The sequence below is a fragment of the Pseudopodoces humilis genome, chromosome 17 (assembly GCF_049639895.1).
Source record: "Pseudopodoces humilis isolate 2021_Gansu_Grassland_sample_001 chromosome 17, ASM4963989v1, whole genome shotgun sequence".
Lineage (NCBI taxonomy): Eukaryota > Metazoa > Chordata > Aves > Passeriformes > Paridae > Pseudopodoces > Pseudopodoces humilis.
In genome coordinates this window covers 3,437,406-3,465,208 of record NC_142216.1, presented here as the reverse complement: position 1 = coordinate 3,465,208, position 27,803 = coordinate 3,437,406, and the positions used below count along the sequence as shown (strand labels likewise).

General features: G+C 61.6%; 3 protein-coding genes across 14 annotated transcripts in view; 1 reads left to right on the top strand and 2 right to left on the bottom strand.

Moving 5' to 3' along the window:
- Positions 1-1,928: 1,928 nt before the first annotated feature.
- On the top strand, positions 1,929-14,678 carry UNC5A (unc-5 netrin receptor A). 4 transcript variants are annotated; one of them, XM_005523647.3, is made up of 16 exons: positions 1,929-2,043; positions 9,767-9,988; positions 10,128-10,271; positions 10,347-10,450; positions 10,562-10,742; positions 10,856-11,023; positions 11,212-11,376; positions 11,462-11,650; positions 12,066-12,365; positions 12,457-12,544; positions 12,624-12,792; positions 12,870-13,103; positions 13,199-13,348; positions 13,443-13,607; positions 13,691-13,866; positions 14,076-14,678. In XM_005523647.3, the coding sequence occupies exons 1-16, from the start codon at positions 1,929-1,931 to the stop codon at positions 14,233-14,235; spliced, it is 2,730 nt and encodes a 909-aa protein (XP_005523704.2). In that variant the 3' UTR covers positions 14,236-14,678. The 4 variants fall into 4 exon arrangements, with proteins under 4 accessions (XP_005523704.2, XP_087919543.1, XP_087919541.1 ...); XM_088063415.1 differs by lacking the exon at positions 1,929-2,043 and adding an exon at positions 5,112-6,476; XM_088063416.1 differs by lacking the exon at positions 1,929-2,043 and adding an exon at positions 7,282-7,564.
- Positions 14,679-14,752: 74 nt separating this feature from the next.
- HK3 (hexokinase 3) lies at positions 14,753-18,904 on the bottom strand. 2 transcript variants are annotated; one of them, XM_088063419.1, is made up of 16 exons: positions 18,833-18,889; positions 18,581-18,721; positions 18,385-18,480; positions 18,207-18,306; positions 17,943-18,126; positions 17,618-17,773; positions 17,262-17,495; positions 16,869-17,173; positions 16,652-16,791; positions 16,384-16,503; positions 16,194-16,289; positions 15,980-16,079; positions 15,674-15,857; positions 15,445-15,600; positions 15,043-15,276; positions 14,753-14,915 (listed from the first exon to the last, which is right to left on the bottom strand). In XM_088063419.1, exons 1-16 carry the CDS (start codon positions 18,887-18,889, stop codon positions 14,774-14,776), a joined length of 2,445 nt encoding a protein of 814 aa, XP_087919545.1. In that variant the 3' UTR covers positions 14,753-14,773. The 2 variants fall into 2 exon arrangements, with proteins under 2 accessions (XP_087919545.1, XP_014108470.2); XM_014252995.2 differs by having other exon boundaries at positions 18,207-18,480; positions 18,833-18,904.
- A 2,181-nt stretch (positions 18,905-21,085) lies between these two features.
- The window catches only part of UIMC1 (ubiquitin interaction motif containing 1), a 39,492-nt gene continuing 32,774 nt past the window's right edge, over positions 21,086-27,803 (bottom strand). For 4 of the 8 annotated variants that reach the window (XM_088063660.1, XM_088063663.1, XM_088063661.1 and 1 more), the window contains exons 10-13: positions 25,336-25,414; positions 23,715-23,835; positions 21,908-21,971; positions 21,086-21,524 (exon numbers count right to left, since the gene is read on the bottom strand). In XM_088063660.1, the coding sequence (XP_087919786.1) occupies positions 21,271-21,524; positions 21,908-21,971; positions 23,715-23,835; positions 25,336-25,414 (518 nt within the window). In that variant the 3' untranslated portion in view covers positions 21,086-21,270. Of the gene's footprint in view, positions 21,525-21,907; positions 21,972-23,714; positions 23,836-25,327; positions 25,415-27,803 lie in introns of all 8 variants that reach the window. The other 4 variants (XM_088063664.1, XM_088063665.1, XM_088063666.1 and 1 more) reach the window with 4 other exon arrangements.

Below are 27,803 nucleotides of genomic sequence, written 5' to 3'. Positions count from 1 at the left end.
TGACACCACACAGCCTTGGCATGGCACCTCCGTGGCACCAAGGAGCACCAGAACACAGCGAGGGAAACTGAGAGAAGCTGAGGCTGGACTGGGCACCAGCAGCAGCCCCGGCTGGGCACCGAGACAGGGAGGATGCAGTGGGTGCCCAGGGGGTGGGAGTGTTGTTGCTGGCACTGCCGGCGCAGTGCCAGGAGCAGGAGCTGGAAGCCATCCCGGGAGAGAGGTGCAAGGAGCAGATGGGGCTGGCATCGCACTTGGGACCCCCAGCCCCCTCCCCACCATGCTGCCCCAGGGCAGCTCCGTGCTGGGTGCCCACCTCAGGTGCCATCTGCACTGGGTACCCCCACCTTGCCCTGCCCTGTTGCTTGCCTGGGGGGCTTGTGGGAGCCTGAGCTGGGGGTCCCAGCGCTGCGGGGGAGCTCGCCCTGGTTCCCATGGCAGCCCCCTGGAGCTCATGTGCAGAGCGGTGACTTCAGCAGGAGCAGATGGAGCCGCAAGGAGTAAAAACATCCTGTTTCCATGCAAATGCCATCAGTAATAACGAGCCAGCCTGAAGGAGGGTTGTTATTGCTGCGCCAGAGCTCTGCCCATAGGGGCTGGAGGTCTCCTCTGCCACTGGTCCTCACCAATGTCCCAGGGCTCGTGGATCTGCCTGGGGCAGCACAGTGGGATGAAGATGGGCACCCACGGGTGTCACCCCACAATCGCTGCCCTACCTGTGTGCATGGCTGGTCCAGGACTCCACAGGAGGTCCCGGGAGGTGTGTGATGACAGAAGAAGGCTCTGGCCTCGTTCCAGAGCGGTGCTGGTGGTGGGCTCGGCTCTGCCTGGCCCTGCCAGCATTGCGCTGGGGTGGAGGGAGGCCATGACACAGCTGGTGCCACCCGGGAGAGCTGTGCTGTCTTCACACGCGCTTCAGCTCTTGGAGGCATCAGAGCAGTTGTTAATTGTTCCTGATGCCGCTAATGAAATTATTGCTGCACGACACTGGGAGGCACTGCTTGGCCCCTGCTGCTGGGGATAGAGCTGCTCAGCACGGCTGCCACAGGCTCTGGTTGCCAAAGGGTTTGGGGAACACCACGGGCACCCTAGTACAGCCTCAACCCCCTTTGACCTTTGCCCGTTGCCCACATTGCAGCTGCCCATTGGTGACGGCAGCACTGCTTGTGGGCACCTTGGCAGGGTGCAGGGAGGGGACAGAGAGGGAAGGGGCCACATCCTGCGGCCACATGCCCTGGGAGAGGCCAGTGTGGCTGAACATGGGGTATCTTGAGGCCAGACCGCCGTGTATGGCAAAAAGGTGGGGCCCCACGGCTAACCCACGTTGCATCAAGACTGTGATCCCTCTTCTGTGGCATTTCCCGTGGGGTGCCAGGCTGGGCTGGGAAGCATCCCTGAGCATCACCCGACGGTGCAGCAGGGGATTGGGGTAGAGTGGGGTGTGGAGGGGAGATGAGGCGCGTGGCAGGTGTGAGCTGCCGGGGTTGAGGGGTGTCCCGGGGGATGCAGAGCCCGCGGGCGTCCCGGAGATGGGGAGTGACGCCGTGCCGGGGGATGCGCCGTGCCCGGGGGGGGACGCAAACCGGGGGAGCCGCGCTGGGCGGCGCCCGGGGACGGGGCGGACCCCCCGTGCCGGCCCGGGTGTGTGCAGAGGCGGGGGGGTGCGGTGCCGGCGGGGGGAGCGGTGCCGGCGTTGCGGGCGGGGGGCGGCGGCGGGGGCGCGCCCAGCTGTTGCGCCGTCCCTTCCGCGGGCGGGTCCGCGCTCCCGCCCCGCATTGGCGGCGCCCGGGCGGAGCGGAGCGGCGCGGCGGCGGGCGGCAGCCGCGGCGGGGCCGGTGGCGGTGGCGGGGGCGCCATGGCCCGCTGAGGGCGGCGCGGAGCGCGGCCCGCCCTGCTCCCTCGCCCCGCAGCGCTCCGCGGGGCGCGCCATGGGTGCGCGGCCGCCCCGCCGCCGGGCCCCCCCCGCCGCCGCCGCCGCCGCTGCCGCCGCCGCGCCGGGGCCGCTCGGTGCCCTGCTCGCCGCTGCCCTGCTCGCCGCCGCCGGTGAGTCACCGCGCACCTCCCGCGGGCACTGCGCTCCGGGCGGGAGGGGGGGACCCGGCTCCGGGACTGGGCGCCGGGCAAGGCCACGGGGGGAGCGGGGGCGGGTGGACGCCGGTGCCCTCCCGGGGACGGGGGCCGTTCTTTCGCCGTGCGGGATGCCCGCTGCCTGTGGGATGTTCGGGTGCTGGTGGGGCGCCCTCCCGGATCGGGGATGTGTCCCCCGCCCCACGGCGGGCACTGCCGTCCCCCGCCCTTCTCCCAAGCGTGGTCGCACACGCGTGTCCCGTCGGCACTGCCCCGGACGCTGCCCGCACTGGGGGAGGCTGGCGCTCCCCGCCACGGCTCCGCTCTCCCGGGGCCCTACCAGCGCCGGGCAGCGGTGTCCGCAGCGCACCTGCCTCACGCGTGGTGTCCCTGCCCCACGCACGGTATCCCTGCCGCTGGCACAGCGTTCCTGCCGCTGCCATCACTTGGACGGGACACGGGGGACCGCGGTGAGGGGACAGCCCGGAGGGTGCTGTCACGCCGCGGGGGTGCGCGTGGGTGGTCGTGACGCGGGGAGTATGCGGGACTGTATCGGTGGTGCTGCAGACGCGGACGGTCCGGAGCACGGCTGTCCCCGGCAATGTCCCTCCGGGCAGGACCCGGCGGGAGCGGGAGCGGCGGGGTGGATCCCCGGGGTTTGGTCGCTCCGGCGGCCGGTCCGTGCGGTCGCCGGCCGGGAGTACGGTGAGTGCCCGGGGCTGGCGGCCGCTCGCAGGTGTCACGGCAGACGGGAAGTGGCGGCTGCAGACAAAGGACCAGGCTGGGGGCGGGGAGCTGCGTGAGGCTGGACGTGAGCTCTGCGGGGGGTCCGGGGGGGGGGGCGGGGGGGTCCCGGCCCACTGACCCTCCACCCGCCAGCGGAGGTGTCCCCTAGCGCGGCTTCAGTGCCTTGGTGGGCACGGCAGACGCCCAGAGGGGCTGCAGCCCCAGTGCTCCCCACAACCGTCTGGCATCCCCGGGGACCCTGCGTTCCCAGCATGGCCCCGTCTGCACGGGGACGCTGCAGAGACGGCGCGGTGGGTGGGCACCCCTCGGGTGCAGGGAACCTTATATGGAGGGTGCAGTGGGTACCGAACCTCAGCTGGGCATGGACCACGGCTGTCCCCATGGCACCCGTGGGAATTGCGAGGATGGATGGAGCTGGGGGGCAGACGGGTAGGGGGTGCACCACAGCGCTCCATGCCAGCCTTGCGACAGGAGCTGCGAGGATGCCGGGGGTGCCAGCACCGGCTAGGGCAGTGTGGTGTGGTGCTGGTCCCCATGGCTCGCTTTGGCAGGCAGCTCACAGCCGGCCGCGGTGCGGCTGAGCCCCGTCACCTGCGCAGCCACTGCTTGGCACCAACGGGGCAGGGCTGGGCCTCTGCTCCAGCCTGGCAAGGCATGGCACAGCGTGGCACAGCGTGGCATGGCACAGCTCCCCTCAACAGAGTTGTCAAGCCACAGGCTGGGGACAGCGAACCCAGGTGTCCAGGCAAAGGGTCCTGCCTGCTGGTGGGGGCAGCATCCCTGCTTGTGGGCTGCCCGCCCGCTGGTGCCCGCAGGGGAAGGGTGAGAACAGCAGCGAGGACTGGGGGTCACCCTTGGTCAGCAGTGAGGGGCGAGCTCCGAAGGTGAGGGGCTGCCCTGCTCGGCTGCTGCTCTGGGAGATGGAAGGGCAGGGTCCTTCCCAAGAGCTGCCCCGGCCCAGTTGAGCTGTGGGGCCTTCCCCTTGGCATCGTTGCAGCCAGTGCCAGTGCACATCTCCCGCCCCAGCCCCACAGCAGCTCCTGCTCCAACTCCTCTGGTCGGGGCCACAGACTCTGCTCTAACCGTGCAAGAGCCACTGTGCTGCTGACTTCACTGGGCTGCCAGGCACCCCCCAGCTCCAGCAGACAGTCCCCAGCCGCTGCACTCCACAGCCTGATGCCCCACAGCCTGGCACCCCGGGCACCCCAGGTCGTTGATTCATACAGCACCCCACAACCTGTGCCTGGCTGGGCACTGGTGGCTTCGTGGGGCGAGCAGGAGTGCAGGGTGGCAGGCAGGGCTGGCGTGTGCCGGGCACCGGGAAGCTGCCGTGCCGGCTGTCAGCACGAGCACGCGGCAGACGCAGCCTGCCCAGGGCTGTTTGTTCTGGCTCAGTGCCACGCGGGGCTGGCACTACATCAAACCGTGCGGAGCCTGGCAGGTGATTGCAGGAGGCAACCGGGATGCTGATGGTGCCACCAGGGGCTGGGCACCTCCGGAGTCACTGTGGGCACCCGTGTGGCCAGCAGCACACGGGACCCACCCTGTTAGTGATGCCGGTGCCCGGGGGATGTTGGCATTGGGAATGAGTGCTGTGCATGTCCCTCTATCCCCCCTTCCCTGTGCCCAGGGGTGCACTCTCCATGCCAGCACTGCTCTGATGGACCAGCACAGTCGTTGGTCCGTGTGTTGTATGTCTGCCCGTGGTAAGGCTGAGATGGGCTGGCTCCAGGCTGGGCACACTGGGACCCTGTCCTTATCCAGTCAGTCCCTTGTCTCTGCTGTCTGCCTGCTCTTTGGGTGCTGCTCCCGGGGGGTTGTCAGGCAGGTTGCTCCCGATGGGCCCCCAGACCCTGCTCTGCCAGGGCCCTTGCAGGATGGGGTTCTTGGGTCCCAATTACCTCAGCCAGCCCTTGCTGCCATAGGGCTGTGAGGTGCCAGGGCTGCCGTCACACTTGGGTGACACCCATGGGTGAGAGGGGAGAGACTGTGGGGTGGACCCTGGCACCTGGGACTGTTGTCCCCTGCCTGTTCTGGTGGGATGAAGGACTGAGTGTGACCTTGACGCTCCTCCCAGTGGGGCCAGGGCTTGGCCAGAGCTTTTACTTCTCACTGAGTTAAAGGACATCCAGGAAACCCACTTGGCTTCCCAGGATCGAGACCCCAGCAACAGCTCCAGTATGCTGCTCTGGGCCAGTCTTGTGTCCCCCACCATCCTAGTCCTAGACTGGGCTGGGACACCCCCTCATCCTCCACTGAGCACGGACCCCTTCCCCATGCCGTGCTGCCGAGAGGGGCTGGCAGGTCTTGGCACGAGTCCTTGCCGGCACAGAGGGTCTGGGGTCTGCAGGGCTCTTCAGCTCCCAGAGCTGGTCGGGAACACGTCCCCTCTCAGCCCCGGCTCTGTGTGTGCCTGGGGAAGAACATCCAGCACTGGTAGCCCTCAAACTGGCGGAGGTGGTCCCTGGGAGTGGCTGCCACCCCCGGCTGTCTTTGGTGGCACTGGCACCATTGTGCTCAGACCCCGGGCACGGTGCAGCGTGGGTCATGTGCGGGCACAGCCGGGGTGTGCAGCCCTGGCACATGCTAATAGCATGTAATGGGGAGAGCAGTATCAGCTCAAATCCGTAATTAGGCAGCTCCATTGTCATGCAAACCCGCCTAATTCATTCACAAGCAGCACTCGCTTCATCAGCGCCCAGACGCTGCCAGGCATTCATCGGGAGACAGGCACCTCCACCCAGCCTCCCCCAGTGGCCTTAGGACTGGCACACGTGGGCCACAAGCCTGAGGGGCCCGGACAACGGCCAGCTTGTGGGGACATGCCAGAAAATTGGGGACACGGTCCCAGGGCAGGCGGGGGCACCCCAGGGACACGGTGCCCATTGGAGCGTGGAGGCCGCATTGGCATCGTGTGCCCATAGTCACATCGTCCCCAGTGCTCAGCACGTGCCAGGCTGGCCAGGAGCCAGTCCCGCTGCCCAGCGTTGGCATCCGACCCTGCTGGCTCTCTGCCCAGCCGAAGCTGGCACTGGCACCCGCCTGGCATTGTCGTGGGACTGCGTGGGGTGGAGAGGTGGGTGCAAGGGAAGCATTTGCCGATGTCCTGATGCCCCAGGTGAGGCTCAGAGCAGCTGGGCATTGCTGGGAGGTGCTGGGCAGTGCTGGGCGATGGTCTGGCCCATGACTGGGGTGTCTCCCAGAGACAACACCAGCTCATGGTGGCTCAGAGCCATCCTCTCTCAGCAGGATGGTACCCAGCTCAGAGCCTCAGACGAGCTTTCTGATTGTGGTGAGATGTGCCAGTTCCCTTCTCTGCACCCTGCAGAGAGCAAAGTGCCAGCGACGGGGACCCCTGCGTGCAGGGTTGGCACCTCCCGGCTCCCCTGGGAACAGATGGGCAACCTCTGCCCTCTCCCTGATGCCCACCCTTCCCTCGTTAAGGCCGGAGCAATCAGCAGCAATTATGGCTTTAATTACCTGCTGCTGGGGCGCCGGGCGAGAGCGCCGGCAAAGTGCGAGGAAATCTTTCATATTAATGGTGTGCCAGGCCTGGCACTGACACAATGGATGGGGCACCAGCTGGGAGCGAATCTGCCGGCTGCAAAGTCCACGGGGATTCGGGGAGGTCCACAGAGGGTCACAGCGGTGGAAGCATTGAGGTGGTAGCATTGAGGTTCCTGCTCTGCTGTGGGGACCCCCAGAGTGGCAGCAGCAGGCAGGGGAGCATGCAGGAGGTGGGGGCAGAGGGAGGATGGGGTGGGATACCCCATAGGAGGTGGCTGATGTGGTGGGCAGCAGCGTTCAGACAGACTCGTGCCATTGGAGTGCTGTCCCACTGCAGGCAGCCACCTGCTCCCTTCCCGGGGGCAGCTGTGCAGCGTGGACACCCTCCGGCCGTGCCGGGGCTGGCGCTGCTGCAGCCACCGGCGGGCAGCCTCTCCTCGCCAAGAACACACTGACCTTCTCAGTGTCTCCCCGCGGCAGACAGAGAGGCACCCACCAGGCTGCTCCTGGCACCACTGGGGACTTTGGCACCATCACCCAGGCAGGATCAGCCCCTTGAGGACCAGAGGGACCATAATGGGGCACCCACTGGAGCCTGGTGTGTTCTGTCAATGATCCCCCCACCCCCCCTAAACTGGACAGTGCAGTGTCCTGCGGTCCCTCCTTGACAATTGACACCAGTACACCTGGTGTTTCTGCTGCTGAGGGGCCCAGGTGCTACGGTGAGAGGCTGTGTGACCACCTGGGGTGGCAGGGAACAGGGGGAGCTCTGTACATGAGGGGCAGGAGCAACTGGGGGTCCCCCAGTGCTGCGATGAAGCAGGGGCGGCTGCCCAGAGCTCACTGCGGGGTGTCCCCATCCCCTCTGCACCCTGAGGTGGGTGTCACAGACTTGTTGCCGAGCCCACCACCCTTCCCCTCCATCAGGCACCACTCATTAACCCACGTGTTTGGGGGGGGATAATTGATATTAAAGCCCTGCTTAATGCACCGACTTTACTGGCTGAGATTTATCGGCGCTGGAGCAAACTGTGCTCTCAGCCACCTCTTTAGCTGCAGGCAGAGCGGCCGAGGCTGTGCCCTGCCACGGTGAGGAGGGTGTGGGTGGGGTGGGCCAGGGCTGTGTGGAACCCAGCGCTCCCCCACCCCATCCGCTTGTTCCCCGTCCCCGCCGAAGTTCCCCGGTTCCCTTTGCCAAGGTGACATAAGCATCTCGCCTGTTTCCATGGCAACGCAGCGGCAGGTGAGCGCGAGGCGGATGCGGGAGCCGGCACGCGCCACGTGGGGGGCCGCTGCCCACAGGGCGCCCACGCTGTGCCCGCACCCACGGGCTGGGGGTTCTGCGCCGTGGGGCGGCCTGCAGGACACGGGGGGCCATCAGCACGTGGAGGTGGCTGCAGAGCGTGGGGCGCCCATGGGATGTGAGGTGCCCGCGGAGTGTGCGGCATCCACGGCGCGTGAGATCCCCGAGGTGTGTGGCGTAACTGGGATGCGTGGTGTGGCCAGGGTCCATTGGATGGTCGCAGGGTGCGTGGGGGGCTCGTAGCGCGTGCAGAGCCCGCGGTGTGTAGGGTACTCGTCATGGAGGGGGTGTCTATGGTGTATGGGGCACCCAGACCACAGTCCCCCTGCTCCCTTGCGGGGCTCAAGGTCAGCTCCAGCCTCCTGGCTGCGCCACACGGCTCCATCCATGCCCCCACCACAGTGCAGAGCCTCGCCAGTGCCTGGCACAGTGCTCAGCAGCAGGACATGCAGGGCTGGGCACACACTGCACGTCCCCAGCTCTGTTTGCTGTCCATGCTCCCCCCACCCAGCACCCCGCTCAATGGGGGGGGGCTCCATACCCATCCTGCCCCCTCGATGCCCTGCTGCTGGTCCCAGGCTTTCTGCACCCCTCCACTCAGCTTTGATGGATAGTCACGCAGCTCGGCAATCGCTGTACTCGTTTCACGTGTGATTAAAAAGCTGGTCCCGCAGCACAGTTCACACGGCGCGTCTGCCACAGCCGCCCGGGCGGGAGGCAGCCGCGATGCTGTGCGGCAGCAAACATGGCATTTCATAAATAAATTTGGTTTATTTACCCAGAGCCCACGTGCCAGCTCGGGTAGTGCAGTGCGGGCACCCGGGGTGCCCGAGCAGCAGGCACAGCGGTGGGACCCGCGGGTGATGCGGCGAGCTGTGCCGCAGCCGGCACAGGGACAGCACCGCGCCGGGGACCGCAGCGCTTGTCCGTGCCGTGACCCCCGGGCCGGCCCCAGGCTGCGGCTGGGGGGGTCGTTAAACCAGTGAAATATGAAATGCCTGTATATCTCCGACAGGAGTTTTAATTAAATTAATTGCCAGTGACATTGTAAAAGTGCTGATGGGGTAATAACCGGCGTGTTATGGTCGCCGTTTATCTTCCCCGCGTAAATTAGCTGCCGCACCTTGCCCGTCCCGGCGGGCATCGCGGCGGGTTCCTCGGCACCCACTCCCCGGCTCCGAGGGGCCTGAGCCAGCTTGGGGGAGCAGCAGGGCCTGGAGCCTCCCTGGGGGACTCAGGCAGGACTCAAGGGACCCCCGTGTCGCTCGCGTTCCTGTCACGCAGGCGGCCGTGCCAGGCGAGAGCCAGCCGGGGTGGGCACAGGCAGTGGGGTCCCATGGGCACATGGGGAGTGGCTGGTAGTTGCCAAACGAAGGCACTTAATTACTGCGCATTCCATCCCGTTTAATTGCTTATTAAATCCTAACCAGCCAATTAGCAGCAGCAATTACAGCTTCATTCAGTGACACAATCGCTATTTTATCGTTTGTTAATCAAATGCTTATTTAGGGCCCTGGTTTATTAACTCTTCCCGCAGCAGGCACCGGCGGGGTGGGGGAAGAAGAGGCACCTGGCTTTGTCTGGGCTGGGGGACGTGGATATCGTGGGACTGTGCCGTGTGTCATGTCCCCAGTACTGCTGTCCCCATGGGGGCATGTGTGTGCAGCACATCCTCACCACGCTGGGGACAGCCAGCCCCCATGTGCCATGTGAGCGTGGGTGTCAGTGGCACAGGACGGGGAACACTGCTGTGCTGCCCTGCAGCGTCACCCCCACTTGTCCAGCATTCCTGTGCCACTCTGGGGTGCAGGAGGGCAGCATGTGGCCCCTGGTCAGTGCCTCACAGCGTGCTGGAGAAGGGGGTGGCAGGCGCCCCGGAGGCGTGAGCGATGGCCCTTGTTGGTCACACTACATTTCCTTTTCATTAGTGCTAAGTGTGGACATGAGGGATCGGCAAGGGTTCAGCGGGCACAGCCACTGCGTGGCTGCTTTCCCTGATGGATGGCAGGGTGGGAGAGGGCTGCCGCACTGCTGCTGGAGGGGACAGTGGGGAGGCAAAGGACCACTGGCATGTGGCTGTGCCGGTGTGGGCGATGTCCCAGCCAGGGCACGTGGAGGTGGCCGAGCCCCATCTCCCCACAGGTGCTCAGCAAAGCGCGACTGTTGCCAACCCGGCATCTGGTGCATCCCCGGACCTGCTGCCACACTTCCAGCTGGAGCCAGAGGATGTCTACATTGTGAAGAACAAGGCAGTGAGCCTGGCCTGCCGTGCAACCCCTGCCACCCAGATCTACTTCAAGTGCAATGGCGAGTGGGTGCACCAAGGTGACCACGTTACGCAGCACAGCACCGACCGCAGCACTGGTGAGCGCTGGCAGGAGGGGCGGTGCCAGTCCTACTCCAGGGAAGCCACGTGTGCCACTGTTGGCGGGGCTTGCCTGGGGCTGGGGACAGCGTGACAGCTCCCTGCATGCCAGTGTGACGTGCCACTATCTGGTCCCAGGGCTGCCAGTGATGGAAGTACGCATCGAGGTCACCCGCCAGCAAGTGGAGAAGATCTTTGGGCTGGAGGAGTACTGGTGCCAGTGCGTGGCCTGGAGCTCCTCCGGCACCACCAAGAGCCAGAAAGCCTTCGTGCGCATCGCCTGTGAGTGTCTGCAGGTGTCTGGACAGAGTGCGGGGCGCTGGCCCCGGCCCCCATCTCACTCTTGTGCCTCCCCAGATCTGCGGAAGAACTTCGAGCAGGAGCCGTCAGCCAGGGAGGTCTCCATTGAGCAGGGCATCGTGCTGCCATGCCGCCCTCCCGAGGGCATCCCCCCCGCCGAGGTGGGTCCCTGCAGCTGGCCAGGATGGGATGTGGCTGAGGATGCCCCTCACCCAGGGCCACGATGTGTGTGATCCCAGGCAGGCACCCAGTGATGTCCCTGTGCCCTACAGGTGGAGTGGCTGCGCAATGAGGAGCTGGTGGACCCGGCACTGGATGCCAACGTCTATGTGACACCAGAGCACAGCCTGGTGCTGCGCCAGGCCCGCCTGGCTGACACGGCCAACTACACCTGTGTGGCTAAAAACATCGTGGCCCGTCGCCGCAGCGCCTCTGCTGCCATCACTGTGTACGGTACGGCTCCTCCACACCAGTCCCCACCATGCTGCCCTGGTGTCACTCTCCCTGTCCTGTCCCTCCCTGCATCCCCTTAGCGGCAGGGTGCTGACAGGTCCCTCTCCACCCAGTGAACGGCGGCTGGTCGACGTGGACACAGTGGTCAGGCTGCAGCACCAGCTGTGGACGGGGCTGGCAGAAGCGGAGCCGGACATGCACCAACCCCACACCCCTCAATGGGGGTGCTTTCTGTGAGGGCCAAAATGTTCAGAAAACCGCCTGCACCACCCTCTGCCCAGGTACCTGCCCTGCTCGGGGCACCGCCACCGCCCCGTCGTGCCAATGCTGCAATCCCCACTGCGCCCATCGCATTCCCTGTCCCCACCAGATGTTTTGTCCCCCAATTCCCCTGTGTGTCCGTCTCTGCCGGCCCCGGGGCAGGGAAGGAGGGTGGCAGCAGGGCGCTGACCCCAAGCTGTGCCTGCAGTGGATGGTGCTTGGTCGGAGTGGAGCAAATGGTCGGAGTGCGGGGCTGAATGCACCCACTGGCGCAGCCGCGAGTGCTCGGAGCCAGCGCCACGCAACGGAGGCCGGGATTGTCATGGCCCCGAGCTGGACACCCGCAACTGCACCTCGGAGCTCTGCAGCCACGGTGAGCATGGTGGGGGTGGCAGGGTTGTCCCCTGGAAGAGGAGACTGGGAGGTGACCATGTGTGCTGATGGCCTGCCCCACACAGCTGCCTCCGGTGCAGAGGACGTAGCACTGTACGTGGGGCTGGTGGCCGTGGCCGTGTGCCTGGTGCTGCTGCTGCTGGTGGGGGTGCTGGTGTACTGCCGCAAGAAGGGGGGCCTGGACGCTGATGTGGCTGATTCCTCCATCCTCACCGCCGGCTTCCAGCCCGTCAGCATCAAACCCAGCAAGGCTGGTGAGTGAGTGTTGCAGGGACAGTGCACCCACACTGGGACACGGTGTCCCTTGGACCTGCAGGTGGCCATACCTGCCAGGGGGTCCCTGGGCTGGGGCTGTCTGCTACAGGGCATCCCTGGGTGGGGTTCTGTGCCCTGTGGGGTCCCTGGTCTTGAGTTGATTCTTTGCCTTATGGGATCCCTGAGTTAGGGACAAGGACTCTGTATCTTAAGAGTCCCTGACTGTGGGATCAGTGCTTTATGCCACATAGGGTCAGATCCCCAGTGTGGTGGCCGTGCCCTATGAGGACCTCACTATGGGGCAGGGACTGTGTGTCCCATGCCCTCTCAAGCTGACTGTGCCCATACACCGCTGGTGGGGACCCCCTGTTTCTGCCTTGCCCCAGCACCACAGTTGCTTGCTCTGTGCCGCAGACAACCCCAGCCTGCTCACCATCCAGCCAGACCTCAGCACCACCACCATGACCTACCAGGGCTCGCTCTGCCCACGCCAGGACGGCCCTGCCAAGCTCCAGCTGCCCAATGGGCACCTGCTGAGCCCGCTGGGTGCTGGACGGCACACGCTGCACCACAGCTCGCCCGCCGCCGAGGGTGCTGACTTCGTGGCCCGCCTCTCCACACAGAGCTACTTTCGCTCCCTGCCCCGCGGCACCAACAACATGGCCTATGGCACCTTCAACTTCTTGGGGGGCCGGCTCATGATCCCCAACACAGGTACAGCGGGGTGGGGATTCCAGAGCACTGCCCAGGCCAGGCAGGGTCCTCATGGGGCTCACCCCCTGCCTGTACCCCCATTCCCACCCAGGGATCAGCCTGCTCATCCCACCCGATGCCATCCCACGGGGGAAGATTTATGAGGTCTACCTGACCCTGCACAAGCAGGAGGAGGTGAGGTAGGTGCTGGGGCTGTCGGGGCACGGGGCTGTTGGAGTGGGTTCTGTCCTGACTCAGCTGCACCCATCGCTGCCCCAGGCTGCCCCTGGCTGGCTGCCAGACGCTGCTGAGCCCCATCGTCAGCTGTGGCCCCCCTGGCGTCCTCCTCACCCGCCCTGCCATCCTGGCCATGGGGCACTGCGTGGAAGCCAGCGCTGAGAACTGGAGCATCCGGCTGAAGAAGCAGTCGTGTGAGGGCACATGGGAGGTGAGCAGGGGCAAGGGCTTTCAGGGATGGAGGAGGGACAGCCACGGCTGAGGTGCATCTCTGCCTGGGTGCCGCAGGATGTGCTGCAGCTGGGCGCTGAGCCGTGCACGGAGCTGTACTACTGCCAGCTGGAAGCGCAGGCTTGCTACGTGTTCACAGAGCAGCTGGGGCGCTTTGCCCTGGTCGGGGAGTCCCTCAGCATGGCGGCCTCCAAGCGCCTCAAGCTGGTCCTGTTCGCGCCGGCCGCCTGCCCCTCGCTCGAGTACAACATCCGCGTCTACTGCCTCAGTGACACCCAGGACGTCCTCAAGGTACCGGGGTCCCCAGCCTGCCCATCCCGGCTTGGAGCGAGAGCTGCGCTCCTGGTGTGCGGCATCTCCTGCCTGACTGCTGCTTGTGCTGGCAGGAGGTGATCCAGCTGGAGAAGCAGCTGGGAGGGCAGCTGATCGGAGCCCCCCGGGTACTGCACTTCAAGGACAGCTACCACAACCTGCGCCTCTCCATCCATGATATGCCCAGCTCCCTCTGGAAGAGCAAGCTCCTCGCCAGCTACCAGGTGAGGAGTCTGGTCGGTGTGTGGGGATGGGGATAAAGGTGTAGGGAGGTGTCTCTGCCTCTCTGATACGCCCAGCTCTGTCACCCCACTGCAGGAGATACCCTTCTATCACATCTGGAGCGGGCTGCAGCCCTTCCTGCACTGCACCTTCACCCTGGAGCGCCTGAGCACCAGCACCTGTGAGCTGGCCTGCAAGATCTGGGTCTGGCAGGTGGAGGGAGACGGGCAGAGCTTCACCGTCAACTTCAACATCGCCAAGGTGAGGGCAGGACTGGGCCACTTCTGGGGGTGGCCATAGGATTGCCTCACATCCCTTTCTCCGCTGCTCGTGCTCTCCCCTAGGACACAAGGTTTTCAGACTGGCTGGTCCCCGACGAGGTGGGCACCCCGGCTCTGGTGGGCCCCAGTGCCTTCAAGATCCCCTTCCTCATCCGCCAAAAGATCATCAGCAGCCTGGACCCGCCAGGCACACGGGGAGCCGACTGGAGGACACTGGCACAAAAACTCAACCTTGACAGGTAATGCAGACTGAGGGCAGTGCTGGGGGATGGGGTGGCACGGTGGCTGGGAGCAGGGGTTCTGGCCTCATCCTGCACCTATGGATGGATGCTGGAATGCTGTGGGATCCTGGTAGAGGGCTGCTGCACAAGGTGAGGCTAGCACGGGGCTTGTAATGGGATGTGGAGCCATCTCTGTGCCCTGACATGGTCCCTCTGTCCCCTTCCAGCCATCTCAGCTTCTTCGCCTCGAAGGCCAGCCCCACAGCCATGATCCTCAACTTGTGGGAAGCACGGCACTTCCCCAATGGCAACCTCTCCCAGCTGGCTGCCGCCGTGGCCGAGGTCGGCAAGCAGGACGGTGCCCTCTTCTCTGAGGCTGAGTGCTGAGCATGGCACAGCAGGGGCTGTGGCCCAGGGGACCACCTCCGTGGGGCTAAGCGGGGCCCTGGCTGGCCCACCAGGCTCCTACTGCCCCACAGCGCACGAGAGAGGGCTGCCTGGCCCCCTTGGGAGGGCAGGATGCATCTGCCCTGTGGCAGTCAGGCCCCTCCAGCACTGTGGCAGCGGGACTCAGCCCAGCCCCGGGGGTCCCAGAGCCCCACGGTGGGGGACTGGGGGGCACTGGGTGTGCGTCGTGCGTGCGGTGCCGTCGTGCTGTCTGCGTGTGGGGCCGGGCGGCCCCGGGCCCCGTGCCGTGTTGTGTAAAGCCCGTTTTTTTAATTCTGTATTAAGTGCATTCAAGTATTTACACTTGGCCTTATGTACATAGCGGTGCCGCGGGCGGGGGGTCTGCCGGACGTGAATGTAAATAAATTCGATATATATTGCTACGTGGGGCTGTGCCCGGCCATGCGCTGCCCCACGGCCCTCGTGATCCCCCCCAGAGGTTGGAGGCGCAGACCAAAGAGCTTTATTGAGGTGCTGGCTATTGCATGGCGTTGGCATTGCGACTGGCCACAGCTGCCACGAGCGCAGCCCCTTTCCCTGAGCCATCCTCTGATAGCAGGAAGGACACGTTGCAGTTGGGCGCCAGGTCCTTCAGTGTCTTCTGGAGGTTTTGGGAGAAGCTAGGCAGGACAGGAGGGGAGGGTGAGGACTGATGCTCCCACCCTATGCACACCATGCCTCCCACCACAGACTCCTTCATAGGGCAAGGATGCCCCATGGGTTCCTGCCACGCTTGGTGCCACTCACCACGGGTGCAGCTTGTACAAGGTGCCATCCACCCCAACAGTGACAGACAGCTGTTCCAGGCCCCGATTCTCCCGCATCTTCTCCACCACAGCAGCCAAGCCAGCAGCGCAGAGCTGGGCTGCCCGCAGGGACACGGCCTGGCACACCTCGCGCATCAGCACGCTGTCCTCAAAGCTGGCATCGAGCTCCAGTTCGCTCAGGATGGCCCGTATCTGCCGCAGGGCCAGCCCGTTGCTGCTCCGGACCAGTGCCACTGTTAGCAGCCGAGTCCCTGTCCCCATCACTGTTCCCATCCCTTAAGCATCACTCTGCCTGTGCCACATCAGTGTAGACTGGCCCCTCTCCTGAGGTTCTGATATCCCCACCCCTGGTTCAGGGAACCCATGGGAGTCCAACACTCACAGCTCGATGGTAGAGAGGAACTTGGTCTGGAAGATGTCCTTGGTCTGGAGCTTGGGGGAGGGTTTGCCTTGGAACAAGAGCTGTTTCTCTGTCATTACCAACAGGATCTGACGCACAATCTCACCCAGGTACATGCCACTGATGAGCTTCTCAAACCTACACAGGACACAGCCTCAGCTAGGCACAGCCACCCACTCCCAGACCCCTCTGCCCCAGGGCCCTCACCCACCTCTGCTTGCCTGGGTTGATGGTGGTTTCGTCCACCACCCTGTCGAAGTGGGTGAAGATGTGGTCTAGGCAGCCGTTGTCCCCAAAGGCCCCCCACTCCATGTTGATGCACATGCGGCCCTGGTCCCCCTCCACAGTGCCCACGTTCTTCATCTCCTCCATGTAACAGGCATTGGTCCCCGTCCCTGCAGGCCCCATGCTGGTGTCACCCCCATCACAGTTCTGGCAGAGGCATGTGGCCATGCCACATGGGGTAGAGGGGTGGTGAGGAGATGGGGGACCTCCTGGATGCAGAGGTGCTCCTCACCCACAATGAGGCCGATTTCACATTTGGGGTCATCATAACCACAGGCCATCATGGTTCCCACCGTGTCGTTGACCAGAGCCACCACCTGCATCCCTAAGTGCTGCCAAGCGGAGATGGGGACATGTGGTCTAGTGGCACGCAGCTCCTGGGGCTGACACTGCCGGGATACAAGGTGTACCCTGGGGACAGGGACAGGCCACCAGACACTCCCTACCTGTTTGCGCTGGGCAGCGTCCCGCAGCAGCTGGACAACGTCCTGTCCCACACAGCCGGAGGCACTGAAGCCTTTGGTCCAGGTCAGCAGCAGTGCCTGCAAGAGTGGCAGGAGCAGGGGCCAGGGCAGCTGCCTCGCACCACATCCTGGGGTCTTTCCCACCGTCCTGGTGCTGGACCCACTCCCTCACCTTATCCAGGCCCACTTGTTGGCAGGGAAAGGAGAAGGTGAAGCCAAGAGGCAGCCTCTCTGTCACCAGGTTCTGCTTCGTCTGGAAGTCCATGATGCAGTCAATGATGTGGTCAAAGAGCTGTGGATAATAGCTGTGGTCAGCATGGCCAAAGCTGGAGCAATGCTGGGAGGCCTCTCCCAGCCCCATCATGGCCCCATGGAGAGCAAGCAGGGAGGCAATGCCCACCCCCTCACCCCAGCTGCTGGTCACAGGTCCTCAGCCTCACCTCGGTGCCGGTGCCCTGCATAATGGCAACTGGGATGACGTAGATCTCACTGGCCATGCTGATGCCCTCCTCTGTCACACGCACCACCAGCACACGGAAATTGGTCCCCCCCAGGTCCAGCGCCAGAAAGTCACCTTGCTCTGTGGAGAGCCAGCATGGTGCATTAGCAGGGCCACGGCTTCCTCAGCACCCCATTCCCATTGTCCCCGTCCCTTACCGGTGCCATCGGGTGTGTGAGAAACGTAGGTGGGCAGCATGCGGACAGAGGCACTGGCATTGGTCTCCTTACACAGGCCCCGCTCCATCTCCTCCCTCATCAGTGCTTGGACTTTCTGCAGGTCAGCGTGGCTGAGCCGTAGTGGGGCCAGCACCTCGTCCACCTCACGGCGCTGGGCTGCCAGGCGCAAAGCCACTGCTGTCACCATGGCTGCCCCCCGCCCAGAGCCATCTCTCGAGGCCAGGAAGGTAGGTATGCACTCAGGAGCCAGTAGCTTTGACACATTTTGCAGGATCTCCTCAAACCTGCCAAGGATGAAGAAGAAAGCATGGGCTGGGTGTGAGGCATCCCATTGGGGGAGCACCCCACTGGGAGCTCTGTGTTCCTCATCACCTGAAGTAGCCTGTGCACAATTCTCCTTCCAACCCCACGTTGACCGTCAGCATCTCCATCTCCCGGGTCTGGCACATGTAGCTGAGGATGGCAGACAGTCCGGTGGCGTGGAGTGTGGCAGCACGCCCCACCACTGCCCGGCAGATCTGCTGCACCCGGCCGCAGTCTCGCTCGCTTGGCTGCAGCCCCAGAACCTCCAGAACCCTCTTCACGACAGTCATGCCCTCCTCGTTGCTAGAAGGCACATAGATCACAGCCTTGTGGCATCTGCAGGTCCACCAGCTTGCAGCCAGGAACACCCATCAGTCACGCCCCATCCTCCCACCCATGGCAGCTCCTGGTCCTCAGACACTCACTTGACGATCTCCAGAACATGCTGCATTGTGAACACTCCCTTTTCCTTTAGGACACCAACATCAGTCCCAGTGAAGATAGCTTTCTCAGCGCTCAGGGCAATCAGCGTGTGCCGGATAATCTCCCCCAGGTACAGGCTGCCCACCATCTTCTCAAACCTGCGTGTGTTTGAGCCCACATGTGAGTCAGTCGTGCCTCCCTAGCAGCACCCCTTGTCTCTTTAAGAGCACCCAGGAGCATTGCAGGGGAAAATGTGCTCCTGTTGGTGGGGCCTGACATGCTCAGAGATAGATGGGGAGCCTGTCCTTTCTGGGGGAGACAGAGCACCTCTTCTCCCCAGGGTTGTTAGATTCCTCATCCACACTTTCATCATAGGGTGTGAAGACATCATTCAGGGTGCCATCATCCCCAAAGCAGCCCCACTCAGTGTTGACACACATCCTCCCGCTGGTCTCGTCTGTTGTTTCCACCAGGTGTGCCTCAGCCATGAAGCAACAGTTGGAGCCCTTGTCTGCAAGAGTGATGGGGCTGAGCACCAGCACGGCCCCCCCAGCACCCACCGCCATGGCACGCGGGGTGCCCAAGTCTCACCTGCAACCATGGCGATCTCACATGGTCTCCCCTCCGTGCTGCAGGTCATCATGGTGCCCACAGTGTCATTCATCAGGGCAACAACGTCCACGTGGCAGAGCTGGCGGGGAGTAAATTGAGAGGATTTCCAGCCCCTAAACGGGGACAGCCAATGGCCTTCTGTCCCATTGGCCCCCACCTCCTGCTTATTGATGGCTGCCTGCAGCAGCTGCACCACGTCCTTCCCCACCACACCACTGCAGCTGAAGCCCTTAGACCAGGAAAGGAGTTCTGCCTGTGGAGAGCATGAGGCAGAGCCATTGGCACCAGGATGGTTCCTCTCCCCACTGCTGCTGTGCTGTAGTCACAGCCTGGGACAGGGCTCTCCCCCTCACCTTGTCCAGCTGTGTCTGCCGGCAGCTGAAGGGGAACACAAAGCCCAAGGGGAGGCTTTGGAGTTCCTCAGATTGAGCGGCGTCAGGGCTGATGGTCTCGGCCAGGAACTGGGACACACATTGTGCAATGAAGTCAAAGAGCTGCAAAGTCATGACTGGGGGTAAGGACTGCTTGCTTTATCTAGTATCCAGGCTGTGGAAGGCAGCCTGGAGCTCCAGCACCAGCCACCCTTTGCCACGGCCTCCTCATACCGCTTCCCCCTCGCCCTGCATGATGCCCTCTGGCATGTCAAAGATCTTGTACATCATGTGGGGGCTCATGTTTCCATCTCCGTAGAGGGTCACCAACAGGGTCCGAATCTGGTTCTGGCACAGCTCCACCACCAGAAAGTTTCCCTTCTCTATGGGAGAACAGAGGCAGTGTCAGGCAGAGACCTTGCCTGTGGCAGGTCTCCTAAAATCTGTTCCTTGCCCTGTCCCAGGGACAGTTGCTCACTCATGGGAGAGGCTCCTGAGAGCCTGAGACTTGCAGAGAGACCAAGGGAATAAGCTTCTGGCTACTGCCCCTTCACTGGGAAGTGGCAGAGGAGAAGCTTACAGACCACATAACTGATCCAAGAGTGGTTTACCTCTCCCCAGCACCCCCAGGGCTGACTCCAGTGAGGTGTGCAGGGCTGCCGGTAGAACAGTTCATCCTCAGGCTGGGCTGCCTTACCAGTGCCATTGGGAGTGGCGCAGATGTAGGTGGGCAGCATCCGCACTTTGGCCCGTGCATGTGTCTGACGGCTCAGCCCCTTGCACATGTCCTGCATCATGTGGCCCTTCATAACATGCAGCCTCTCCAGTGGAATGCTGAATGATCGCAGGGCTCGTTGTATCTGGGGATGGTGCATTAGGGCAGAGGGGCAGAGGCAAAGGGCAGGGAGTGACTGGAGCAGGGGTGGGCCTTACCGGTGTGGTGAGGGAACTATCACGGCGCTGGCTCAGAGGGCTCACTGAGACCCTGCATGGAGAGAGGTGGCGTGTCACCCACTGAGCTCTGGTCTGCAGGACGGGACGAGCGCCTGCCCTTGCCCAGGCACACAGTGGGGTTGGGGGGCCTGTACCCAGCTCTGCTCCCACCTGGTGTCTACCTCCATGCTCATTAATGGGTCCATATTTTCGTCCCTGTGCAGTATCTTCACACTGCCTCTGCGGTCGTGGAGGAGGCAGCTCTGCCCCATCACGGTCATTGGGCCAAGCACGGGGGCAGTGGAAGGAGAAGGGCCCCTAAACACGCAAGAGGCCAGAGGCTGATGTCTCTCCCCTGTAACAGCCTGAGGATCTGGGGATCCCATCCCCAGCCCCACAGCAGTCTCTGCAAAGCAGGAGCTGCTCACCAGTCACGTACTCGCTGTTCCGCTCGTCCGCGCCCGAACTTCGCCTTTGGTCTGGTCTGTTATGTTGGATCTTGGGTCGGGTGTTGCGGCTGCTCATGGTGGCGGGGTAGGGGCTGGTGTATGGGCCGGTGTGTGGGGCAGGTGTATGGGCCGGTGGTGGCCGGTGATGGCCGGGGCCGGTGTGTGGGGCCGGTGTGTGGGGCCGGTGTGTGGGGCCGGTGTATGGGGCCGGTGTATGGGGCCGGTGTGTGGGGCCGGTGTGTGGGGCCGGTGTGTGGGGCCGGTGTGTGGGGCCGGTGGTGGGGCCGGTGTGGGGCCGGTGTGTGGGGCCGGTGTGTGGGGCCGGTGTATGGGGCCGGTGGTGGGGCCGGTGTGTGGGGCCGGTGGTGGCCGGTGCGGGGCCGTTGGCGGCGGGGCGGGGCCGGCGCGGGCGGGGCCGGTGGCGCCGGCGTCCCCCTGGCAACAGCCGCGCCCCGCCCCGCCCCTGGTCGCCCCGCCGCGAGCCGGCCCCGCCGCGGCCAATGGGCGGCGGCGCTGCGGGCCCCACCCGCGGGAGGGGCCGCTCCCCGCTCCCGGCCGGGCGGCAGCGCTGCTCAAAACCCGGGGTTTAATGAGCTTCGCACCAGCTCGTCCCATTAATGAAGCATGGGTCGCCCTTCCCTGTTCCCCGTGAGGATGTCCTCAGGGAGCAGGTCCCTCCAAGGCCCGGTGCGAGGCAGGCAAGCCCCGCTGCCCCGGGGAGCGGGCTGGGCCACCCGGGGACAGGGAAAGCACCAAGGACACGAGGACACCGCGGCCGTGGCTCCTCCGGTCGTCGCATCCGCTGACTGCGGCTGTCAGATGGCACCAAGGTGCCCTCTGGCACTCCCGGCTGGGAATGTTTTAGTGCTGTGCTGCTGCGTAGAGCACAGGACACTGCAGCCCCCTGCCCAGAGCCCCCCCACCAGCCCCAGCTCCAGGAGAGGCCTGGGGAAGTGTGATTTGGGACACAGCCTCTGCTGCTGCTGCTCCTCCTCTCCTCCCCCCAGCACCCTCCCATTCCCCAGAGAAAGCCAGCAGAGCTCTGCCGTGGTGCTGCAGTTTCATAAAAACATACATAAATATATTTCCATTTCTGTAACAGAGAGCAAAGCTGCACAGGCACCTATAAAACACACAGTCGCCTCTCCACCCAGCACTCCCCGCACAGATTGTATAAAACATATAAAAGGTGTGCGGGAGACAAGGCTGCAGGTGAAGCAGGGTACAGTGCCAACAAGACCCTCGCTGGGGCACAGGGAGCTGCCAGGGGTCCCTGCAGCATCGCCAGCCTCAGAACTTGTGCCTTCTCCGGCGGCAGCCTTTGGTCCGTTGCTGGCTGCCTGCAGGGAGAGCCATGTGTGGCTCCGAGTCCACCACACCGTCCACGGCTTCCAAGGAGATTTTGGGTTTCGCAGGGGAGACATGGAAAGGAAGGTGCTGAAGAGAGATGGGGCTGTCTGCCGACGGCTCCCCATCAGCGGCTGAGAGTGTGGGAGAGGACTGTTGGTCTCCTAATCCAGTGAGGGGAGTCCCTGCGTCAGCACCTGCAACAAGAGCACACATCAGCCCTCCCGCGTGAGCCACGGGTGCTGCCAAGAGCTCCTCTCCCCCCACTTCTCCTGTCCTTGGATCCATGGAGGGAAGCACTGGTGCTCAGACAGGGACAGCAGAAGCCTCCCACATCCCCCAGGAAGCTGGACATGTCTTGGTGCAATGATTCAGAGTACACCCCTATTTCTGCGAGGGCTCTGGGCTCTGGTGTGGGTCCAGTAGGAATGCTGACAGCCAGCTAAGCTCACAGCCTCCTGCTCTGCTCAGAAAGAACAGACCCTTCCAAGGGGAATTTGCTCTCCCAGAACAGCCCAGGCTGAGCCGGGATCAAAAGGGGAGAGCTGACCCAGCCAGGCTGGCATAGAAAGTTTTCCACCTTCAGACTTGCTCTCCGAGAGCTCCAGCATCCTGAGGAGTCCTCTCTCCTGCCTTCCGGTGTCCTGCCAAGGAGAGGAGAACCACCATCACAGCACTGCCATGAGGGAACCCCTTAGCCATGATGGCCTCGTGGGCACTCGTTCCCCCAGCCCTCAGGGTCAGGCTGGGCACAAGGACTGCTGCCTATCAAGGGCCTCCAGCCATCCACAGGAAGGGCACTGCTCTGTGCCCAGCCAAACTAGCGCTCAAGCAGAGGCAGCAGAGAGCAGCTAATCAAACAGAACCTGCTAAAGAGGGAGGCCAGGGTACAGGATGCCACCCCAAAGCCCAGCCAACAAACACAGGGCTGTGATAAATGGGGGCATCAGGGGCTCTGACACAGCTGGAACACATCCTCCAGCACTGCATGTCCAAGGCCAGACTCGTCCCACTCTGTCCAAGTGTATTGGGGTTTTGTGCCTACTTCTTTCAGGGCACAGCCAGACTAGGAACACACCTTGGGCCCTCTCTGCCCCTGGGAAGATGCAGCCATGCTGGTCCCACATGGACCTGGCTGCTTTGAGCCTCACTGGCCCAGCAAAGTCTCCTCTTCTGGCTGCTCTCTACACACAGAACTGCTCTGGGAGGCACTGACATCCTGGCTGTGGTGTTGGAGCTGCAAATCACCCCAAAATGGGCCGTTGCAGGAAACTGTAAGCCCAGCTGTTCCACTAGTAAGCTTTGCAACAGCCCAACCCATGCCCAGGCTTCCCCAGTGAGATGCCACCCTAAAAGGCAGGGCCAGAGGTAATAGAGCCTTGCTGAGCCTTCCCAATGAGTCCCCTGGCTTCAGAATCTTTCCCCCATACCCTATGCTTGCACCTGCTTGCAGGAACCACACACCAGCCAGCTGTGGGGCACAGGGACACAGTCAAACAGCCCCCACAGAGCTGGTCACATGCAGGAGCAGGCATGCCCTGCAGTACTCTGAACCACACAGTGCTTGGCTGTATCCCAGCCAAAATCATCAACCAGAAATCTCATCATTTACATCTGAATCCCCAAAGGGTTGAGGTCTGTGATGGATTTAAGGGATTATACAAAACTAAGACATCATGTTGCATCTTCATGCTGTGAATCACATTTCTGAGCACAGGCAAAGCTGCAGCACTAGAGTTTTGCCTGCAGGAGCCAGCAGGAAGGCCTGGAAGGACCCTCTCTGTGCTCCCCTGGGACTGCCATGAGCAGGAAAAAGCATGGTGGGGGCTAACACCTGGTGAGTGACTGTGAGCCAGCTGCCACCCACGCTCCTGCCTCCCACCTTCTCTAGCAAGGCACATTCCCCACACCCAGCACACCTCCACCACACTCACTCCCCCACAATTCTCCTGGGACGCTGCCGTTCGCTCCCAGCACTGAGCAATTCCTCTTGCTCTGGCTCTAAAGCCTTCCCTGTGGGAACAGGCTTGTGGATATCCAGATAGGTTTGTCATCCTGACGCTGGCCTCTGCTCCATCGACATTCAGCCAAGGAAGGCTGCAGGACTGAGGCGTGCTGGCTGGCAGTGGGACAGCCCTGGCTGCCTGCCCACTGAAGAGGTTGCTGGCAGCTCTGCTGGATTAGCTCACCCCTGGGACCGGCCTGTGCTCTCACAGAGCGTCGTGGGAAGGAGGGCAATGAGTTCTCTGTCCACAGTGGCCCACAGGGACAGGCAATCCTACATCAGGTCAGCTCATCCCTGCCAACCAGGGAAACTGCTCCTGCTGCCAGCCCAGCCCCACACCCAGCACAAAGCAAAGGGGATGTTGTGCAGGGTCGCCCCTCACCTTGGCTCTTCGCAGCCTCCTGGTTCCCTGAGCTTGCCTAGCAGCCTGAAGGCAGCTGTCCACGTGCCTCTGATACTGCAGCAGTGGCACCAGTGACTTACAGAGGTAGCACTTCTCACACCTGCCAGGCAGCAAAGGACAGAGCACTGCATTAGGATTCACCCTGCACTGGGCTCCCAGACACCAGTGGTGACTCTCCTCCTCCAGACCATGCCGTGGAGAAAACGTGTCACCAAATCCAGTCTCGCTCAGTGGGGTCAGGCCGGCACCAATCGCAAAGACTGAGTGATTATCAGTTTTCCCTGCCTGTTCCTTTGTATCCTGCTGCTGCAGCAGCGGGACAGTAATCAAATCTGCTCATCTAACTATCTCAAACACCACTGATTTCTCCCCAGACATAAAGCACCCTGTCAAAGTCTACAGAAATGAAGTGCAAGGGCTTTGCAAAGGGGAGTTAAATTCTGCCTGAAAAGCAAACCAAGTGTGTTAAATCAGAGAGACATTTTACCAGGGCTGGATGAACTTGTCTGACTAGTAAATCAAGCCTTTCTCTGCATTGTCTCCATTTTACATCATGCCATGCAGGGAGAGGAATTGCAGAGCACATGCTCCTGCTGGGGGGTTGGCTCAGCCTGTTTCTCAAACCCCCTCGTTTGGGTGGAAGATGCTCAGGCTTACACAGGACAACTGAGAGTTCTTGGGAAGAAGATTCTTCTGGGTGAAAGGAGATGAAGGTCAGACATAGATTTACACAGCTACACTCACTTCCACACCAGGGACTGAACCCTGCAGAAGAGGACACTGGCTCTTCAGGAGGGAAGCTGCATTCAGGAATGGACAATTTCCAAGAAGAGACAAAGCCTCCAGGGACCAGCCCCAGCAACATTGTGTTCAGTTTGATAGTGGTACTCTCTGAGTGAAACACCCCAGGCTCTAAAATGCATATGGAGAGCCCCCATCGAGCAAAACTCTGCAGCACTTTTTCCCGTATTTTCTTTCCAGTCAGTGCTGATTACCCAGATAATGTGTCTAAACAGAAGCTGTCCTCTCTATAATTAGCCTAATTCCATTAGTGATGTTGCCATCCACTGTTTGTAACAGCAAAATTGCTTCCATAGCAGGGATTTTACTGTCAGATCCTCTCTTATGATGCTTTGTGTGGGTGGCAGGAGGAGGGGCTGCATGGAGAGAGATTAAACAAAGCCACTGCTATTCTGAAAGTCTAATTTAATTAAGAATATCACTACAGGTGCCATGTCGACAGCCTCCATGTCCTGGCCTCTTCCTGGGGTTACCAAGCTCAAACCCCCGATCAGAAACTGGCTGAGTTAGCACTGTTTTAGCTACAGCTCCCCCCCAGCAGCCATGAGCCCCTGACCCGTCATGGATTGGGCTGAAAGGAAATCAGTGCAAAAATAAACAATCTGAGAACAGCAAATTCCTCTTGCTTTGGTTTAAATATAGCCAGCACTGTAACAAGAGGCACTGAGGAAAAGCAATTTCTTAGGGAAACACTTTTATAAAGCCAAGGGTCAGCATTTGTACAGGAATAAAGACATCCATAGTCAAGCTTGAACAGAAGTACAGAAACAATCTTGGAGGAGCAGGCATACCTACTTACTTGTCAATGTCTAAGGATGGTGGGCTGCTTTCACCACTGGCAGCTTTATTTCTTGCCTCTCTCTGATGCCGGGTGAGCACTGGGGAGAAAACAGAAAGGGTTAACAAAAAGGGTTCCTACCATCCACCCCAAACCATCCCTACATCATGCTTAAGTACAGCAAGTTTCCATCACTTCCACTCAAAGCTGCAGCAGAAGTGATGGTAGAGGTGAAGGAACAGCGGACTGGGACAAGCAAGGTCTTCTTTCATGCAGAAGAGGTTGCTCAACAAGTGTCCTTTTTTCCTGGGGGCATACTGAAAAATTTACCTTTTCCATACTGGGGAGCTAGCTGACCATTTCACACCTAACTTGCCAGAAACAGCTGGATTGACAGTCTGTGGTTTACAGGAATTTCAGAGCTGATGCACAGCGGTGCGATAGCCTGAGAGCAGCGTTATCCAGCTGCTCTGGCAGCACAGCACCGCTCCCTGCCAAACCAGCCTCCCGTGCCTGCTGCAGGGAGGGACAGTGCCAGCTGAGGGCTCAGGGGAATGCAGAGCTGAGGCTGTGCAGAGGCACTAGACATTTAATAGAGAGCCTGGCAGGGAAGGGACACAGCTCACACTGGAAAGTGAAGGTTACAACAATTGGCCCACACTGATGGCTTTCCCACTGCCCATGTGAACTGTGGGGATCGGTGCTACTGGCCACAAACAGCCCTGAAAGTCCCCTGGACAAAGATCTCTAGCAGGAGCAGTGCTGCTCTCCAGAAGCTCCAACACATGGGTAACCAGTGAGATCCCAGCTGAGCAGCTGATGACGGGTCCAACCATTTGTATTCCCCCAGCAAACCCAAGCAGCCTTTCCCAACTGGCTCTGCAGGCATCTGCAGGGAGCACGCTGGAGTGCTGTCCCTTTCAGCTGAATTCCTCTCAGCATATTCCTGTTGACATACCACCAGCAAAGATCCTCAGGGAACATTTCAGATAGCTTAGCTTGCTTCACCAGGGACGTTCAAGACTCCAGCTCCAAAACAGATGTCACAGTAAGCGTTCTCAGGCATGCTGGCTAAGGGGACAATGCAGGGAATTGTTTTATGGCTTGGTGATGCCGCGTTCCATACTCATGAGGAGAAAAGTCTGACTCCAAGGTATAGGCACAACAAAACTGTTACTCTTAGCACATCATCTGTGATAAAGAAAGCGAAGCACAAAAATTTTGTGCGGAACAAAGGGAATTCTTTTGAGTTTTAGCAAAACCCCATTTCCAGAGTGTTGGGCAATCCCAATATCTATCCACAATGCAACACAGTCTTTCCTTTAGCAGCAATCACTGATCTGCAGCTACAACCAGCAACGTACTGTGAAGTGCTCAGGAGCTGTTGGGGCTGACAGGAGACAACCATGCTGAAGAAACAAGCTCAAGCGTTTCCTAGGATGTGGGCATCGTCTCGTAGGCGATGACTGATACCAACAGCTCATGGCTCACAGGAACTAAAGCAAACATCTCTCTTTAACATAGCCTGGCCCAGATCTGAAGTGGCAGCCTGACTAGGAAGACTGGCAACAGTGGCCACCCCCCGGCCATCCAGTCTCCCAAGAACCCAACCAAGACTGTGTTTGACAGCATGGTGAGAACTGCTCTCCAATCAGCGTATGCTCGTTAATATTCCTTAACGAGCCTTGTGCGCCAGCTCAGGTGTTAATCAGTTCTATTTTCTTCCAAAAGCAGTGAACACATCTGGCATAATAGGCCCATTAGAGATGTCTGGGACTAGCTCTGCAGCTGCCCAGGAGGAAACCCTCAGCTGTGTTGCTGGAAGAAGCAGCAGAGGAAAGAGAACAGGGCCAGCTGGTGAGGCACAACCCCTACTGAAACATGCTGGTTGCCCCCAAGAAGGGGGTTCAGAACACAGGAAAAGACCTGCCACAGGCAAAATCCCCACAACAGAGCAGTGCTGACCTGCTTGTGTGACAGGAGCCTTGTAACTCTCCCAAATTCAATGCTCTTTGCTGGGTCAGACGTACTCTGTGGCCCGAGAACAACCTTTTCCCTCCCCTGGCTTTTCTTCTGGTTGACAAGTCATTCCTGGCCTGTTTGGCTCCAGCAGTCACCCTGGGGAAGAGCAGTAAACGCTGCCCAGTATGGCCTTGCTATCAACACACTCAGCCTGGGCACCTCCTGGGGCTGCCAGGTCTGCCTGGCACGTGGAGCTGCGAGGTCAGAGCCACTGAGCTCCTCACCTTTCCCGCTCAGCCCACCTGCGGTCTGATCCACCAGCTCCCTGTGCTCACTCCCAGCTGTGCCACTTCCCCGCAGGATCTGTTAGTGTCTGGCTCATGCCATCTTGTCCCTTCTCAGAAGCTATGCAGTTTTCCTCTGCACCCATTGCATTACTCTTTCTGCCACATCAGTGCCACTTCTACTGAAGTCAAGAGCTTTTTAACAGCACCGGTGCTGCTGCTGAAGACTGACAGCTGCATCAA